General features: G+C 38.2%; 3 protein-coding genes across 3 annotated transcripts; 2 read left to right on the top strand and 1 right to left on the bottom strand.

The window, feature by feature from the left end:
• Positions 1-4,413: 4,413 nt before the first annotated feature.
• HO133_004916 (uncharacterized protein) lies at positions 4,414-6,571 on the top strand (the record flags this gene model as incomplete). The annotated part of the gene is made up of 4 exons (XM_037295828.1): positions 4,414-4,455; positions 4,503-4,518; positions 4,745-5,456; positions 6,151-6,571. The coding sequence occupies 4 exons, from the start codon at positions 4,414-4,416 to the stop codon at positions 6,569-6,571; spliced, it is 1,191 nt and encodes a 396-aa protein (XP_037148526.1).
• A 502-nt stretch (positions 6,572-7,073) lies between these two features.
• On the top strand, positions 7,074-7,939 carry HO133_004915 (uncharacterized protein; the record flags this gene model as incomplete). The annotated part of the gene is made up of 3 exons (XM_037295827.1): positions 7,074-7,325; positions 7,374-7,382; positions 7,436-7,939. 3 exons carry the CDS (start codon positions 7,074-7,076, stop codon positions 7,937-7,939), a joined length of 765 nt encoding a protein of 254 aa, XP_037148525.1.
• Positions 7,940-14,034: 6,095 nt separating this feature from the next.
• HO133_004914 (uncharacterized protein) lies at positions 14,035-15,685 on the bottom strand (the record flags this gene model as incomplete). The annotated part of the gene is made up of 2 exons (XM_037295826.1): positions 14,035-14,326; positions 15,009-15,685. The coding sequence occupies 2 exons, from the start codon at positions 15,683-15,685 to the stop codon at positions 14,035-14,037; spliced, it is 969 nt and encodes a 322-aa protein (XP_037148524.1).
• Positions 15,686-16,199: the final 514 nt, after the last annotated feature.

Below are 16,199 nucleotides of genomic sequence, written 5' to 3'. Positions count from 1 at the left end.
TACTTATTATAGAGCGAGTAGATTAATTATAAGAGATAAGATTATATCTAAAAGAATTATAGAAGCGAGTATTAAAGTAGTAAATAAAGTATTATAATAATAATTATAAAATAATAATTTTTAAGAAAGAAAATAAAGTACTATTATAAAGTTTAAATATATATATTTTATAATTAAAGAAGAAATTAGATTATAAATAGTTTAGGCCTTTTAAAGTGCTAGAGAAAATAAATATATAGATTTATAAGCTAAATCTTTTAATTAGATATAAAAAAAATTATTTTATATTTTATATATCGCTATTAAAGTTATAATACTTATATAATAATAATTTAGAATTATAAATAATTTTAATTAATAAAGAAGAAGAATAAAAGATTAATAAGATATTAGATAAAAGAGTTTATAAGAATAAGATTAAGTATCTTATTAATTAAAAAGACTCTCTATCTTATAAAGCTTTATAGAAATTAATAGAATATCTCGAAAATATTAAAGACGTAATTAAGAACTTCGAGTAAGTAAAAAAATTATATAAATTAGTATCTAAGATAAAGCTAAAGATATAATTATTAAGAGAAATTAAGAAATAAAAAAGATTAAGAAAATAGTAGTAATAGAAGATTTAAATAGATAAATAAAATTATAGTTAAAAGATTTAGCGAATATAATTTAAAAGCTTATAAATTAATTTTAAAGCGCTAAAGCGCTACGTATAATAAGAAAAATAGCTATTAAGATTATATATATAATTATTACTATCTAATATTAATCTATCTATTCTCTTATATTAAGAAATAATTTTTTATTTAAAAGATTTATTAGATAGTAAGAAGATTTAATATAAGAGATAGCGAAAGAAGTAGTAAAAGAAGCGGCGAAGATGATAGCGTTATATTAAAGTTTCTTAATATAATAAGCTATTATATATATTAGCTATATAATCTAATATATATTAATTAAGATTTATATCGCTTTATACTTAAAGAGTAATATAAATATTCTCGCTAGAGTAAATTATAGCGAGAATATCTATCTAATAATAAAAAATTAAGTTTATAATATATATATAACTCTCGCGAAAATATCGCTTATATTTACGCTAGCGCGAGCTAGTAGAAAGTATAATATAAATTATATAAGAGTTATATATAAAAGTATATATATAATAATAATAAAAGGGGATTAATATATATTAGCGTAATCTCTTAATTATTTAATATCTCTTTTATTTATAAATAAGAATAGAAATAATAATAAGAGGAGCTATTAAGCCTTCTTAATTAAATATATCTTTAAAATAGATATAAATATCTATTAGTTATAGCGAAGAGTATAGAAATAATAATAATTATAAATATTTAATAGTTTATAGAACTATAAGAGTAAAGGGTTAATGCTACTATTAATATATTAATATACTTTTTATACTATCTATAAAGTATTATAAAGTATTTTTTAAGATATTTATTATATATAAAGTTAATTTAAATAATTATAATCTTACTTAATTATTATTTTAATTAATATATATATTATACTATTATAATAATACGTAGCTCGCTATCGCGATACTACGATAAGAATAAATAAAGATATAATAATAGATATAAAGAAGAATTAGATACTTACTTATAATAGCGTTAATATTAATATTATTATTAAAAAGAATAAAAGTTAAATTAAAAGTAAGACTTTTATATTTATTAATATAATATTTATAATAATAATAATAGAATTATTATAATTATTAAAGTAATAATAATAATAATAGTATATAATAATAGTAATAATAGTATATCGTAATAGGATAATAATACGTCTATATTCTATTAATTAAGATAATAATATATAAAGCGATATTATCGCGATTTAGTATATAAATATATTAATATACTTAAGAAGACCTCGAAATAAGTAGTTTAAATACGCTATTATAGTATATATTAGTTTAAACTATATTTAAGCTAATAATAGATAATATATATAGAGCTAATAAGTTTATAGTATTTAATTATAAGATATAATAATAATAAAATTTAGAAGCTATATCTTCTAAGGGGGAATATAGTTATAAGAGTAAAAGTACTCGAAGCGAATTAATAGACTCGCTTATATTACTTATTAGATTATAAGCTATATAGCTAAGACGAGTATTTAATATATTTAGCGAAGTCTTAAATATTTACGAATTCTCTTTTCTCTTCTTCTTTTTTTAGTTATTAGTTTATCTAGTAACTAATCTATTTATTCTATTAATTATATATCTAGACCTCGTAATTATATAGCTACTACGTAGTTTTATTAAAAGAGATCTTATTATCTTATACTAACTTTAAATAACTTTTAATATTACGATTTTTAATTAAATTTAATATAACTTAATATAATTTATATAAATAAACTTTATATTATTTCTAAATATTAATAGCTATTATTTTATTAATTTTATATATTATTTTATTTATTTTATAGATTATATTATTTTTAATTTATATAAATTAATAATATATATTATTTTAAAAAAATAAAGAGCGTATAAATAAAGATAATATATAAATGAGAGTGGAAACGATTATTAGAAATCGAATTTAATACGAATTAAATATCTTCGCTAAATACGATTATAATTACTTTAATAGATATTCGCTCTCGAATTATAACTACTAAGAAATATTTCGCTATATAAAGAATACGTCGTATAGAATTTAAATCTAAGCTCTCGCTAATATCGTTTAATATATTTAAGTGAAATTTGATATAGAAGTATAATTTAGTAATTAGAAGTATAATTCGATAAGAATTTATTCGATAAACGTCGAGAGATAATAAATTGTTTTCTTCGCACTATTATTTCGATTACTATCTTACTATATTAATATAATTTAATAAATATAGTCTAGATCTATTATATAGAGTTTAATATATTATTTCTTTTATAAAATCGTCTTACGTAATTCTCTTTGCGATATAAGAAGATCTAATATACTTTATATTCCCTACGTATCTTAAGAGTATTATCTCTATTCCTATTAATCTCTCGTCTAAAACCTCGATTTTAAATGTTTTTATAATATATAAGATACGCCCGAATGACCTTTAAGTCTTATTAATTATGGTTATCTCGTAGTATAGAGATAGAGAGAGAATTTAGCCTTACTCGATAGATATCTTCTTCTTTTAATAACTCTATTACTACGCTTTTATAAATAGTAGAAAAGTAAAAGATTCTCATATAGATTATAATAGCGACGAAGAGTTTAAGCTTTGATATAGTTATAGAGTATTAATAAGAATCGCGAGAACTTTAAATAGAGATATATAAATTAATATTATCTCGAAGTATTTCTTAGATAGTAGTAGTTTATATGAGATTAAATATAGTATATAAAGTAAGAAATAGATTATTTAAAAGATAACTAATAGCTATTTAATACTTAATTATTATTAATTAATACTCTGAAAGTAGTAGAATATACTAAAGAAGATTATTACGTTTTTCAAGAAATGTCTATCTCTTACTGGTTTTTGTGGCTTTTTTTTGCTGCTTTAAGATATGATCTAATTCGTTCTTATTAGGAGTAGGTAGAGTAGTAATATGAGGCATATTGGACTATTGGTAGTGGAGTTATTTAATGATTAATATAAGGAAGCTATTGAATGTGAGGGAAGAATCTCGGTTAAATTTGTTGCCTCGGCGTCGGCGTTTATCGGATACTTTTCGCCACAGCTTGACTGGGGGCTAGTGAGGGAGAGGCACAGCACACACTTATGGCAGGATAGCCGAGATTGCCATGTTGGAAGAGCCTTGAATAGGCGGTGTCCCCCCTATTTCTTGCTCTTTATTCTTATTCCTCTCGTCGTAAGAAGAGGTTTTTTTGGACTTTTCCCACCCACCCGCGCCTTGTTTTTTTAGCGTTTTCTTGTACTTAGACTCCAGGTCTTCTACCTTACGTAGAGGGAGTTTTCCTAGGGCTGAGCTGCATAGTGGACCGCTGTCTGCGTGCGGCTGGGCCTTAGGACCCAGCCAATCATCATTTAGAACTCATTTGTGCGTGTAGTTTTCATGGGACGTTACGCGAGACAGCACTAGTGAGGTATGAATTAGTAAATCGCCCTAAGTCTTCACTCTTGTCCGCGGGGGCGCGGGATCTTCTTTTCCTAGGGCAGTAGTGTGAGAAGGCGGTCATACTTCAAGCCCACAACTAGTATAAGTTACTGTTCAAAGGTAGCTTCTCCCCCAATCGATGGCATCGAAGCGCAATTCGAGTCATCGAACTTGGGACTCTGACGTCCTTTGCAAGCTTGACTCATCCACCACAAAGGTCATTCAATTATCAAAATATCGCCCTGGATACCAATCAGCATCTCGTCAGCTGTTGCCGTAAAGTACAGAAATTGCAGACTCGCGAAATGGCCGACAACGCCACCACCGCTGCTATCAAACCATTCAAGGTACGCGCAAAATGCCAAGAAAAGAAGTCTTGGCTTATGCCTACCAGATTGCCATTACAGACAGTGAGCTGGACCTTCTCCAGCGCAACTCGAGCTGACACACTTACCCTCGAACCTCGCCGGCGAACAATGGGCTGAACAGAATGGTGTCACTCTCACGGTGATGAAGGATACCATCACTTACTGGCGCCATCATTACAGTTGGCGGGACGAGGAGGCCCGCTTGAATAGAATGGCTGGCCTGGCTCTTTTCAAGGAGTAAGCAAAGCTCTCTCAACACTCAATGCAGCTGGTTTTCACGTCGTTGCTCCTTCCATTCCTGGATTCGGCTTCTCCTCTTGCCCAAACAAGACTGGCCTCAAGCACAGGCAGGATGCAGAGGTGATGCACAAACTCGTGTCGAGGCTCCACTATAGCGAGTACGTAGTGCAAGGCAGAGACTGGGGCGCGATGATTGTCTGGGCAATCGCCCACACTTACCCAAAGTCTGCCAAGGCGCTCCATGTCAACCTTCTATCATTGACCGAGCCAGACTATAACTATAAGCCCGAGTATACGGAGTTCGAGGAACGCTCTCTCCGACAGCACGAACATTTTGATACAAAAGGTTTCGCCTACTACCTCGTACAGAATACCAAACCTCGCACTCTTGGATTCGCGATGCATGACTCTCCAGTCGCCATGCTGGCATGGATGGCAGATAAGCTGTTCACATGGTCTGACTCATATCCCTGGTCTCCGACTGAATTTATTACCTGGACACTACTGCATTACTTCCCAGGACCAACGGGAGGCTTTTACATTTATAGGGAGAACAGTGCTACCGAATTGATGAGCGGAGCAGATGCCGACAAGTTTTGGGAAACCCCAACAGCTGTCAGCGCTTTTGCGAAGGGGGCAGAGATGGTTCCTCGATCTTGGGCCGAGAGAAAGGCCAATGTTGTTTTCTGGCAAGAACATGAAAGCGGTGGACACTTCGCGGCCTACGAGAAGCCGGAACAGTTCGTTGATGATCTTGTCAGGTTCTTTCCATACATTTGGAAGCCGTAAAATCCAAAACACCTTCCGAATCTGAAGGCTGACATGGTGCTCCTCTGCCGCATATTGGATTCAAAAGTCGCTTCAAATCATGGAGAATAAATTTCAAACACACGATGGTAGTGATTGTGCAATCCTCAGAGAGAACTACACTGGGGTATTCGACAATCCAGTACAGGGAGGCAAAGGTCTTATGTTGGGTCTGAACACGCAACACACACGAACCCCAAAACATTCCACTTACCATAGTACCCGGCCCATCGCACAATCTCTTTTCCAATTTGGGCACACTGTGAGACCTAACACCCGCTCCAATCAGAGGCGAGGTTTCCTCTTCCGCGTTCCACCGTTCCGCTCCGCTGCAATTTACCGCCCGCTCCCCTTAGCTATCCTTCGTGGAGATCTGGTCTTTGAATTCATCGCCTTTATTCTTATGCTGCGACTGCAACGGTGTTTCCTTCACTGGCAGCTGGACCTGCAACACGTTCTGTTTACCAGAATCATTCACCCTGAAACAACACTACATTGCTTGCCAGATCTGGTGTCTAAATTCTAGCTTCTCGAGTGCTTCTGCTATCTATACCCAATTGCCGAAAGCGAACCTGTTTGTTGATTAAACACCATAAGGGTATTCCACCTTGTCTGCTTCTTGATTAGATTGGCCTCGGCCGTGGGACCACAGGCCCCGAAAGTTCGCCCAGAAGATATCCCAACATATTTCCCGACCAAATTTGGAGTCTTGGACGGCGAGGCATTCATGAAATGGATATTAGAGGAAGTTGGCAAAGGCAGTAGGACTCTAGCGGAAGGCTCATACCACGTGAATCCTGGACCTCAGGCGCACATCTTCTCCTCAAAACTAGCAAGTGTCACGATATGGATGGACTCTGTCAACTTGACCATGACGGAGGTTGGACTTACAGCCTTCAACTTCTACGAGTGCTCCGATCTCACCACCTACGGCCCAACGGTCTGGTGGGACACGCCTGGATTTTCTCAAGCTACAATAACGGAAGTCAAGAATACTGGGAATAACAATTACAAACAATATAGAGTTCCATCTCGACGATGGCTATAATTCTTCGTATCTCTTCAACGCGACTACTGGACAACTAAACGCCGAGTACACCCATCCCAGCACTGGTCGACTCCAGGCTGGCCCGGGCTGGAGTACTGTCACCGGAATTCCCAGCCCTGTCAGTGGACAAGCGAACACATGCAGCGTGGCATTACTGAACAGCTACTTCACGCCATTTACAGGTCATAAGCTTCTCGCACGTGGAGAGTTCATATTTTGTAATCAAATCACCAACAGCAACAATACCATCATCAACGACTTTACTTTACTCAATTGCGCGGGTTTTGGCTTCTTCTCTGGCGCCAATAGAAAAACGACCTTTAACTCATTCTCCCTGAAATCCGCATCTTTTCCTCCCTTAGTGAGGCACTGAACTTCCAGCCCGCTCCAGCTCTGCAGATGGGATTCACAGCAAGGGTGTATATGTTGGCCCACGTTTGACTCGTGCCTTCTTTCTGCTCTGGATGATGACTGCATGGCTGTACATGGGTCACTATCCGAAATGCGAGGTGTGGGGTCATCTGTCAACTCATTCATCTTGCTTACGGGAGAGGCTATCCCTGGTGATGTTCTTCGCTTCTATTCCCATGGAAACTACGACGTGCTCGGAACTGCTTCAGTGACAAGCGTCAGCCTTCAGTCTACTCCTCTTGAGATAACGGTGAATTATCTTCCTCAAGAAGTTCAAGACGTGGTAGACAATGCGTACTGGACGAATCAAATGAGGGTTGGCTCTGATTTCAACGTTCTGAATGTGAGCAGTACCCTCCCAACTTCATGATGCATACTGGATCGCTCTTAGACGCATACCGTACGTCCTCCTTCCACCACCGGTTGCCGTTCTCCTAAGCTAATGTCATCTAGACCGGAAATCGAGGTCGCGGCGCCAATATCAAAGCCTCCGATGGTCTAATTGCCAACAATCTCTTCTTCGAAGGTGTCGCGTACGGCGATCTAGACCTAGGCCCGGAGTTTAGCTCCTGGAGCGAAGCAGACTACGTGCATAACCTCACCATTATCAACAACACTGTCCGTGACTGTAACTACCCCAGCAAAGCAGCCGCTGCAGTCATGCTTCATGGCGATGGTGATAACCCTATGGATGGGAACACAAACATAACCATCAATGGGCTTACAATCGCCAACACCACAGCGTCGAACCTATACATTGGCGCTAGTGAGGCAGTGAGCCTCGACGATGTATGGGAGTCATGGCCAGGTGCTGTAGCTACTTTCGAGAACGTCAGCTTCAAAGGTGCGATGGGAAATAGGTGCATTGAGGGAAAGATTGGCAAACAAGGAATCATGATCGCAACTTTGGAGGGTACCGTTAACGGGCTGGGTGAATCTGCTGTCGCGATGTGCTGATAGGTGGATGTCGGAAGGGACTTGTAGTGTCACGACAGTCCCAGTGGTTGCCTCCAAAGTCAGAACTCTGAGACCATGTCCTGGCTCGCCAAGGTGGAGCTTGGGCGGACAAGACCCCTTGCATTGACTCGGCGGCCGTTTATAATTTATTATGCGCTGATATCTTGTCATATGATGGGACCGAAGCCACGTAAGGCCCGTATTATGTAAGGCGCTGGAATGCGACCGCGTACTTGTTCCATTCCAGGCACGCGTGTTCCAAGGTATACATAGTGGGAGGTTTCCTTTCCTTTGCTGATTCGGACCTCCCAGTGCTCAACCCAACTGACGTTATGATGATTCCTTACGCGACAACAGTCTCGATTTTTCTTTTCTTTTTCTCTTGCTCCTCCTTAGCATTCCCCGGATTGAAAGGCCTCCAGCAGCGCGAGATCTGCTACGAGACAGACACTCTTCTCTCATTTCAATTAAATATAGCCGATTCCGTACCGTACTGCAGTTCTCTACTTTCCATCTCCGACTCTACGACCTTGGAAGGACCTACGATATCTCACACGTATGCCCTGCGTACCCTAGATTGCGCCAACACTGACGAATCGCAGTACCACCATCTCCACTGTTACGACAACTAGTTACGATACAGTCGTAAAAGTCACCGTCGCCCAATTTACAGCATTCACCACCACGACCACCACGAGCGGCGATACATTACATAAACGCCAAGATAATGTGTCTGACGCGCCCTTCGTCGTCGCTCCTGTACCCATCATAGCAACTGCGACCGCTGATGACCCCATCGTCACCAAATTTCCGAACATCGCGCAAAATGCCTCGATTGCCGCAGAGGCTTATAGTGCCTGTTCGTGCCTGTCGATCACGTCCAGCACAGTCACTGCACAGCCAACTATACAGTTTGTATGAACAGTCCCTCTCCAGGAAATGTGAAGGACTGGCTAACGAGGGGCACAGACAAGGACGATCAACGGCTTCGATTTTGAGGCCCTCGGAACCACCACAATCACAAGTGGGACGACGACACTGACAGCCACGGTCATTGTGTTGCCCTTGCCTGTTGCAAGCCACAATGTCTCTGATTCAACCGTCTCTACACCAAGTTTGGGCTATCCACTACCAGGAAGCCTAGTCCCAACAAGCATTCCAAACTTCCCTTTCTCTGGTCGCCCTTTCCCTACTTTGAACATTACGACAATCTCTACCTCAATCCCTGCTGGCATCTTTCCAAGTGTCAACAGTACCGCGAACTCTATCATCCCTATCTCTGGTCGCCCAACGCCGACCTTCAACTTTACCGCGAATCCTACCTTGCCAAGGTCGGACTTCCTGCCTTCGCCCACCATGAACATGACGGTGAACTCAACCCTGCCAAGATCCGGCCTTTTGCCTATGCCAACGGCCAATTCCTCAGCAAACTTGACTCTGCCAAGACCTGGCCTCTTCCCGTTGCCAACCGTGAACTTGACAACCAATTTTAACGCTTCACTATCCGGCCGCTTGCCCCCGCGGATCTCGAACACAACGGGTTCCGGCCGTCTGCCTCTACCTTCCATGAATGCAACAGGCAGACCCCTGTCCCCAACTACGGGATTCCTTTCCTTACCAACATTCAACGGAACGAACAGGACCCTTTCTTTATCGGGTAGCGCGCTAATACCCACAGGAGTAACCTTCCCACTTTCTGATCGCTTACCGTTTTTGACTTTGAACGCAACAAGACCTTCCGTCCGCGTACCATTTCCGACTCTGAACTCAACTTTTCTACCTGCCACTCTTCTAACAGGCACTGCCCCGCCACTCTCAGCCTCCGGACAACTTCGCCTACCTCTTAATGTTTCCTCCAGCTCCGTTCCCGTCAGTAACACCTCAACCATCACCCCTTTCCAACCAGTCGGCACGCAAATCTCCCCAGTCGGCTGCCCCACCATCAACAACGCAACCTTTACCACGTCCTCCGGCGACCAATATCAGCTGAGATGCTCCGTGGATTACCCAGGACGCTCATTCGTCGACCTCGACGAGCCGGATCTGGAAGGTTGTATTCAGAAATGCAGCAACATCAACGCCGCTTTGTCGCAAACACCTTGTCACGGTGTCTCATTCCTGCAGTACGCTGCTGGCGTTCATTGCAAATTGTTGAGCCAGGCTGATTTACTGGAGGGTACGGGCAACGCCTTGGCTGTTAGTGGCGTATTGTTCAATGGGGTTGCGCAGCCTGTCGTTGGGGTGAAGTGATGTTTGCGGGTATTTCCTTCAGCTAAATAATCGTGCTCCACACATATCTACTTCGTACCTCGGTAGTCCCGGGTCTTGCTCTAGTGTCTGGCGGTCACCACGAAGTCCACGATTAAGGCTACGAGAATGTTTTTCTTTTGTTCTCTGTCCTGGGTTCTTCGCAAAGTAGACGGTATGCCCGCTAAACAAATAATCTATGCTCAATCATCAATCAAATCCAGAGGTTCTGCTCTGCTATCTGCTTGCTCACAGCCTTGTGTGCTTGGTGCGGAAGCCCGCGAGAACTGCCATTTGCTGTCTTACAGTCTTCTACATTGGTAGATAACACAAGACTGCGTTGCCGAATGCCCGGTTAGGGTCCAAAGCTGTATGATATAAGTGGCCGGGCATCTGTGCTTATGGTGGGTCCTGCATGAGTAGGATCAATTGGCTTTCGATACGCTATGATAGTGCTCCGTTTTCTACACTAAGTGCCCCTTCTGCAACCACATATTTTGGAAATAACCCCTACTTATTTCCACTAATTTTCAGCTTAGCGTCAAATATATACAGGGTATCGTTCTGTAACTATATTTCCACATATTTTCGCTTATTAAGCGAAAACAGGCTCGGAAATATCTAAAAATAACCCTCGAGGATTATTTTCAGCCAAAATAAAGCTAAGAACGCCAAGAATAGTGGACATCTATAATCGATATATATATATTATTCTCTTTTTTTTAAGAATATTAAGTATAGATAACTTAGACTATAAAGAAGTAGTTTTAAAAGTTATTCTTACTATCTCTTAGTATTATTTCTCTTATTTTAATAAGCAAAAACGGAGAGCGTCTATTCTTTCTAATTATATCTATATAAAAGAGCTTCTTATTAATTATTCTACTATAATATAAAGCGTCTTTTATATACTATTATATATTCTAAATTAGCTAGAGAGTTAGTTATTTAATTATATTTAGCTAATTCCGTCTAAGGCCATTAATATAATAAAGAAACTCGCTATATTTATATATTTTGTAGACTATAGTCTTAATAATAATAGAATTAATAATCGATTTCAATACTCTACTAGTATTATATCTCGATATTTTCATAAGATATCTAACGCTCTTATTATTCTTTATAGATATATAATATAATTATCTAAAGCGCCTTATCTAACCCCCTCTAAAATTCTCTTAAATCTCAAATTTATACTCTATTTTAACGATTATCTAGAAGTATTTAACGGGATATATATTAATATATATATGCTAGTAGAAAAGTATATATTATAATAAAATAAAAAGAGGAAACTCAGTTAGAATATTCTAGCTATATATGGTTTTAATATATTATTTCACTATATACTTTCAGAATAAGAAGAATCCGCCTATGATGTTAAGGTTCTATAGAACACTATCTTTAATTAAAAATTTACGATTTCAAAGAGCAAATACTATCTCGTCGATGCTGGATATTTTAATTATAACTTTCTAATAATATTATATATAGAAATATAATATTATTTAAAAGAATAAAAAGAAGCTAAAAAGAAGCTCGAGAATATAAAGAAACTCTTCAATCTACGATACTCTTAGCTACGAAATATTATAGAAAAAATCTTTAATATACTTAAAAGACGCTTTTTATCTATAAACTTTTCAGTAGAATTCGATATTTCAACTTAGATATAAATATAATTCGATCTTATAGTCTTATATAACTTTATTACTCTATACTATTCTATAAATAATAAGAATATATATATTACTAAGGCATTAGATAGCAATAACGCTAGCGATTCTAAGTCTTTAAAGATTAGCTTTAAAACTAATACGAGAATAAATACTTTAAGAAATTAAGTCGTGAAAAATATATAAAGAAATTATTAAGTATATCTTACTTAATAACTAAGATGCTTTATTAAATAGCTATGTTTTTTATCTATAGCGTATAAAGCTACTCCGCTATTTTAAATACTTTCTTCTATATACTTTCGAGTTATATTTTTTTTCTTTCTAATTTATTAACTTTCTCTTATAACTAATTATTTCTTATACTCTTAAAAAGAGCGATATATATATATACTTTTATCTTATTTAAAAACACGTTTACGGCCTATATAATAAAGCTAGAATTCTTTATATCTATTATAATTTATAATAAAGCTAAAATCTCCTTAATTACTATCTGCGATATCTCTTTTATATATTATTTTTCTTTAATTACACGCTATATAAACTCCTTCTCTCTTTATATAATAGCTCTATTTATTTATTTACTAACTTTACTAATAGCTATATCTATATATTATTTTCTAATCTTCTTCTATCTCTTAACGAAAATCGATATCTTAATTATAGAGCTAGTATATCTCTTCTTAGCTACGATCTAAGATATATTATTATTCGACTACTTTAAATATTCGATATTACTTTATAGAGTATTCGAGAATAGAAGAGAGAAGAAGAATAAGATTTCGAAAAGATTAAGATTTATCGAAATTGTATATATAGACTAAACGTAATTTTTAATAGCTATTCTATTTAGAAATAACTCGTTAAATTTAATAATATACTAAAGAGACTTAATTCGAAGTCCGCTTATAAGCTTATTCTTCTAGAAAGTATTATTTAACTATATATTATTTCTATATTATTATATACACTTATTTATATTCGCTATTAATCATTATCTACTAATAGTATTTATATATTATTATTCTATCCTCAGCCACTTAGCTTATAGCGAAGTATTCTCTATAAAGTCTATTTAACTTTATAATTAATTATCTTTTTCTAATATTAAAATCTATTTATACGATACTCTATTAGAATTACAATTTAAATAATAACTAAAATCATCGCCTCTACTTTAGATTTAAAGCCGATATCTACTCTCTTATTAAGACGATATTATTATACTATTTCGAGAAATAATATTATCTTTATAGTCTAGCTTTAAATTATAGATAATAAGATATCGATATCGATAGATACTATAAGAGTAGATTTATTTAAGATAATAATAGAAGTAATAGAAGTATTAATAATAGTTAAAGTCTATATAGTAGTAGTAATAGATATCTCGACTATAATAATATGGAATAATAGGAATTTAATAGTTTTTTACGGAGAAGATAATTTTTGCGATGATTCTGACTTAGCCTCAGAAATAGGGTTATAGAACGGAACCGTACACATATTCTACTTGTTTTGGAAATATCCATAGCGTATTTTTAAGCCTTGTTTTCATTAGTTAAGTGGTGGCGTTATTTAGTGGAAATAAGTAGGGGTTATTTCCAAAATATGTGGTTGCAGAAGGGGCCCTAAGTGTAGGAAATCTGGTCCTTGCCGCACAATGAACGCAACCCACTTGCTGGTCGTGTCAAAGCGTCAGGTCCGGAAAGTCAGTCATATTTCCACTGGGCAGATTCGCATTACAGATTTGGGCACCTTCTGCAAGGACCTGGTACATGGTGCTATCTTCAGTGTAGGACAGGGTGCAAATCCTCCCAACCCACCTCCTGCGTAGCCGACATGCCAAACGATGGACTGAGCCTGTAAATGAAGCCAGTGTGCCCAACGCCGGCCTGCATGAAAGTCATGCTAAAGCGTGATTCTGAACGCTCACGGTGGTATCATTGTAAGCTAGATCAGCAAGTGATGGAGAGTAATGGAACAGAAACAGCCATCTTGTCGTTTGAGTGATAGCTTGCTTCATTTGCAGTACCTGGGTCTTTGGAAGCTAGTAAAGCGCAACAAGATGACTTCTCTACTTCCCACTCATGGCCCCATCGATTCATTCCGATATGGAGTATATGGGAATCTTGAGGCGTTGAAAAACCTTGCTCCATGCTAAACTCAAACGGTAATGACCACCTTCTTCGCGGAAACACCCTTCTTCTGGGCTTCAAATCCATCTTGAATGGACTCGAGGCCTTTCCCAACAATCCAAGGCTCGGGTGCCGGAATGTATTTACCCTCCGCGAGCGCCTTTGGTAGAAAGTCAACAAAGATCGCCGGACCGACCTCGTTGTCTTTCAGCGAACTTCCCCAAACCATGTTAGCCTCAACACCGCCGGGCTTGTTCTCGGGAATAGGCGGGGCTGAGGAAACAAATTTGGTCCCAGTGGCTTTGTCGACCACCTCGAAGCTGGGGGCGAATTACATTTTCATACCCCAAACTATGGGATTCTTACAAATTCATACCCCATCTTACATTTTCATACCCCAATGGGGTATGAATTTGTAAGATACCATTGACAGGGGTATGATTTTGTAAGATACCATTTATAGGGGTATGATTTTGTAAGTTGCCATCTATAGGGCGGGTTGGTGTTAGGAATTATTCCTCCGAGGGCCCTGCGGGGCTCCTTAGAGGTGTCTGCAGCGTGAAGTGTAAACACCCCTATTTAACCCTTTAGCGGTAACTCGGGTTACTAATAATTGGGGTAGATAGCCTGAAACACCCTAAAATACCCTTCTAATGATAGCAACTCAGCTAAAAAAGCTTGGTCCCGGGGGTCTCTGCGCTTGACAGCCAGACACTCCTATTTGGACCTAAATAGGGCCCCGTAGGGACGTCGCAGGGCCCCCGTGAGGGCTGCTGCTAACATGGTATCTTACATTTTCATACCCCAAGAAATGGTAACTTACAAATTCATACCCCAAAGACTGGCAACTTACAAATTCATACCCCATTTTTTTGGTGAGGGGTATGAAAATGTAAGATGGGGTATGAATTTGTAAGAATCCCATAGTTTGGGGTATGAATTTGTAATTTGCCCTCGAAGCTGGCCTCAGATGCTCCGGCCGCGTGGAATAGACCGGCGAACTGCTTGTCCTTTAATGCGGAAACCAGATCGTCGACAACGGTTTTGCTGTTGTAGTCAGAAATCTTGCTTGCGCCAAGCTTTTGGAGGTGGTCGAAGTTCTTGAGTGAGGCGGTAGTGAAAACTTCATAGCCACCAGCAACCGCAAGCTGAATGGCATTCGAACCAACAGAGGAAGCGCCACCCCAAACAATTATAGTCTTTCCAGTGGGCTTCGGAGGCACAGTGGGGTGCTGGAGAGCTAGTTGATCTTGTTGGAATAGACCGCAGGCGGCTACGCACAGACCCAAAGGGAAGACGGCGGCTTCGGCATAAGACATGCTGTCGGGAATCGGTGCTGCCAAGACGGTTTGGGCGACGCTGTACAGCTGGTATGCCCCCTCAGAATGCTTGTTCTTATCTTGTCCAATCGACATTGCGAGGACACGATCACCCTTCTTGAAGCGCATGACACCACTGCCCACTTCGACTACCTCGCCGGCGATGTCGGATCCGGTGATGAGAGGATATTCCATCCAGTCGAAGAGTGCATTCTCTTGCACAAGCCAGTCGATGGGGTTGACAGCCCAGGCTTGATTCTTGATGACGATCTCGTTTTCCGAAGGAGGTGTGTAGGGAGCGGATTGGACGTTAAGCTTCTCTCCCACGGCGTTTTGCCATGCAGCTCTGTTGGATGCCATTCTATAGTCTGTCTGAGAAGACAGGAAATGGATTTTGCTGAGTGCTACAAGATAAGAGGCTCCCTTTTGTAGTAGGAGTGGAAACTGGGGAAGTATCTTAATCTGAGGATAGAAAAGATGAGTAAAACACAAAGACGAGAAATGGAGCATGAAATGTGGTATGTATATGAATTCTTGATGGTGCTCTTTTCGGATCCCACGCTTTCGCCGATGTAAATCCCATAAATCCATGATACGAGTAGGCGTAATTGTTGTAGTTTGGCCCCCAGTCATCACCCATTCATGCCAGCCACCTCGTATTCCGAAACACTTGATTTACCACTGTGTGTAGAACGGTGTCCAGAGATCTCATGAGAAAAAGAATCATCAATTCTACGTTCTTTAACAATATCCACCTTGCACTTTCTGGCAGTGTGGGGTTTGGAGACAAAGCCAACTACAGCTTTCGAGTGAGGTTACTATGGACAAGGTGGACTATTATATAACGGATGATAAATTGGAGAATAGGCGGAAT

Source organism: Letharia lupina, assembly GCF_014066315.1.
Source record: "Letharia lupina isolate WasteWater1 chromosome Unknown contig_20, whole genome shotgun sequence".
NCBI lineage: Eukaryota > Fungi > Ascomycota > Lecanoromycetes > Lecanorales > Parmeliaceae > Letharia > Letharia lupina.
This window is presented reverse-complemented; position numbering and strand designations above follow the sequence as displayed.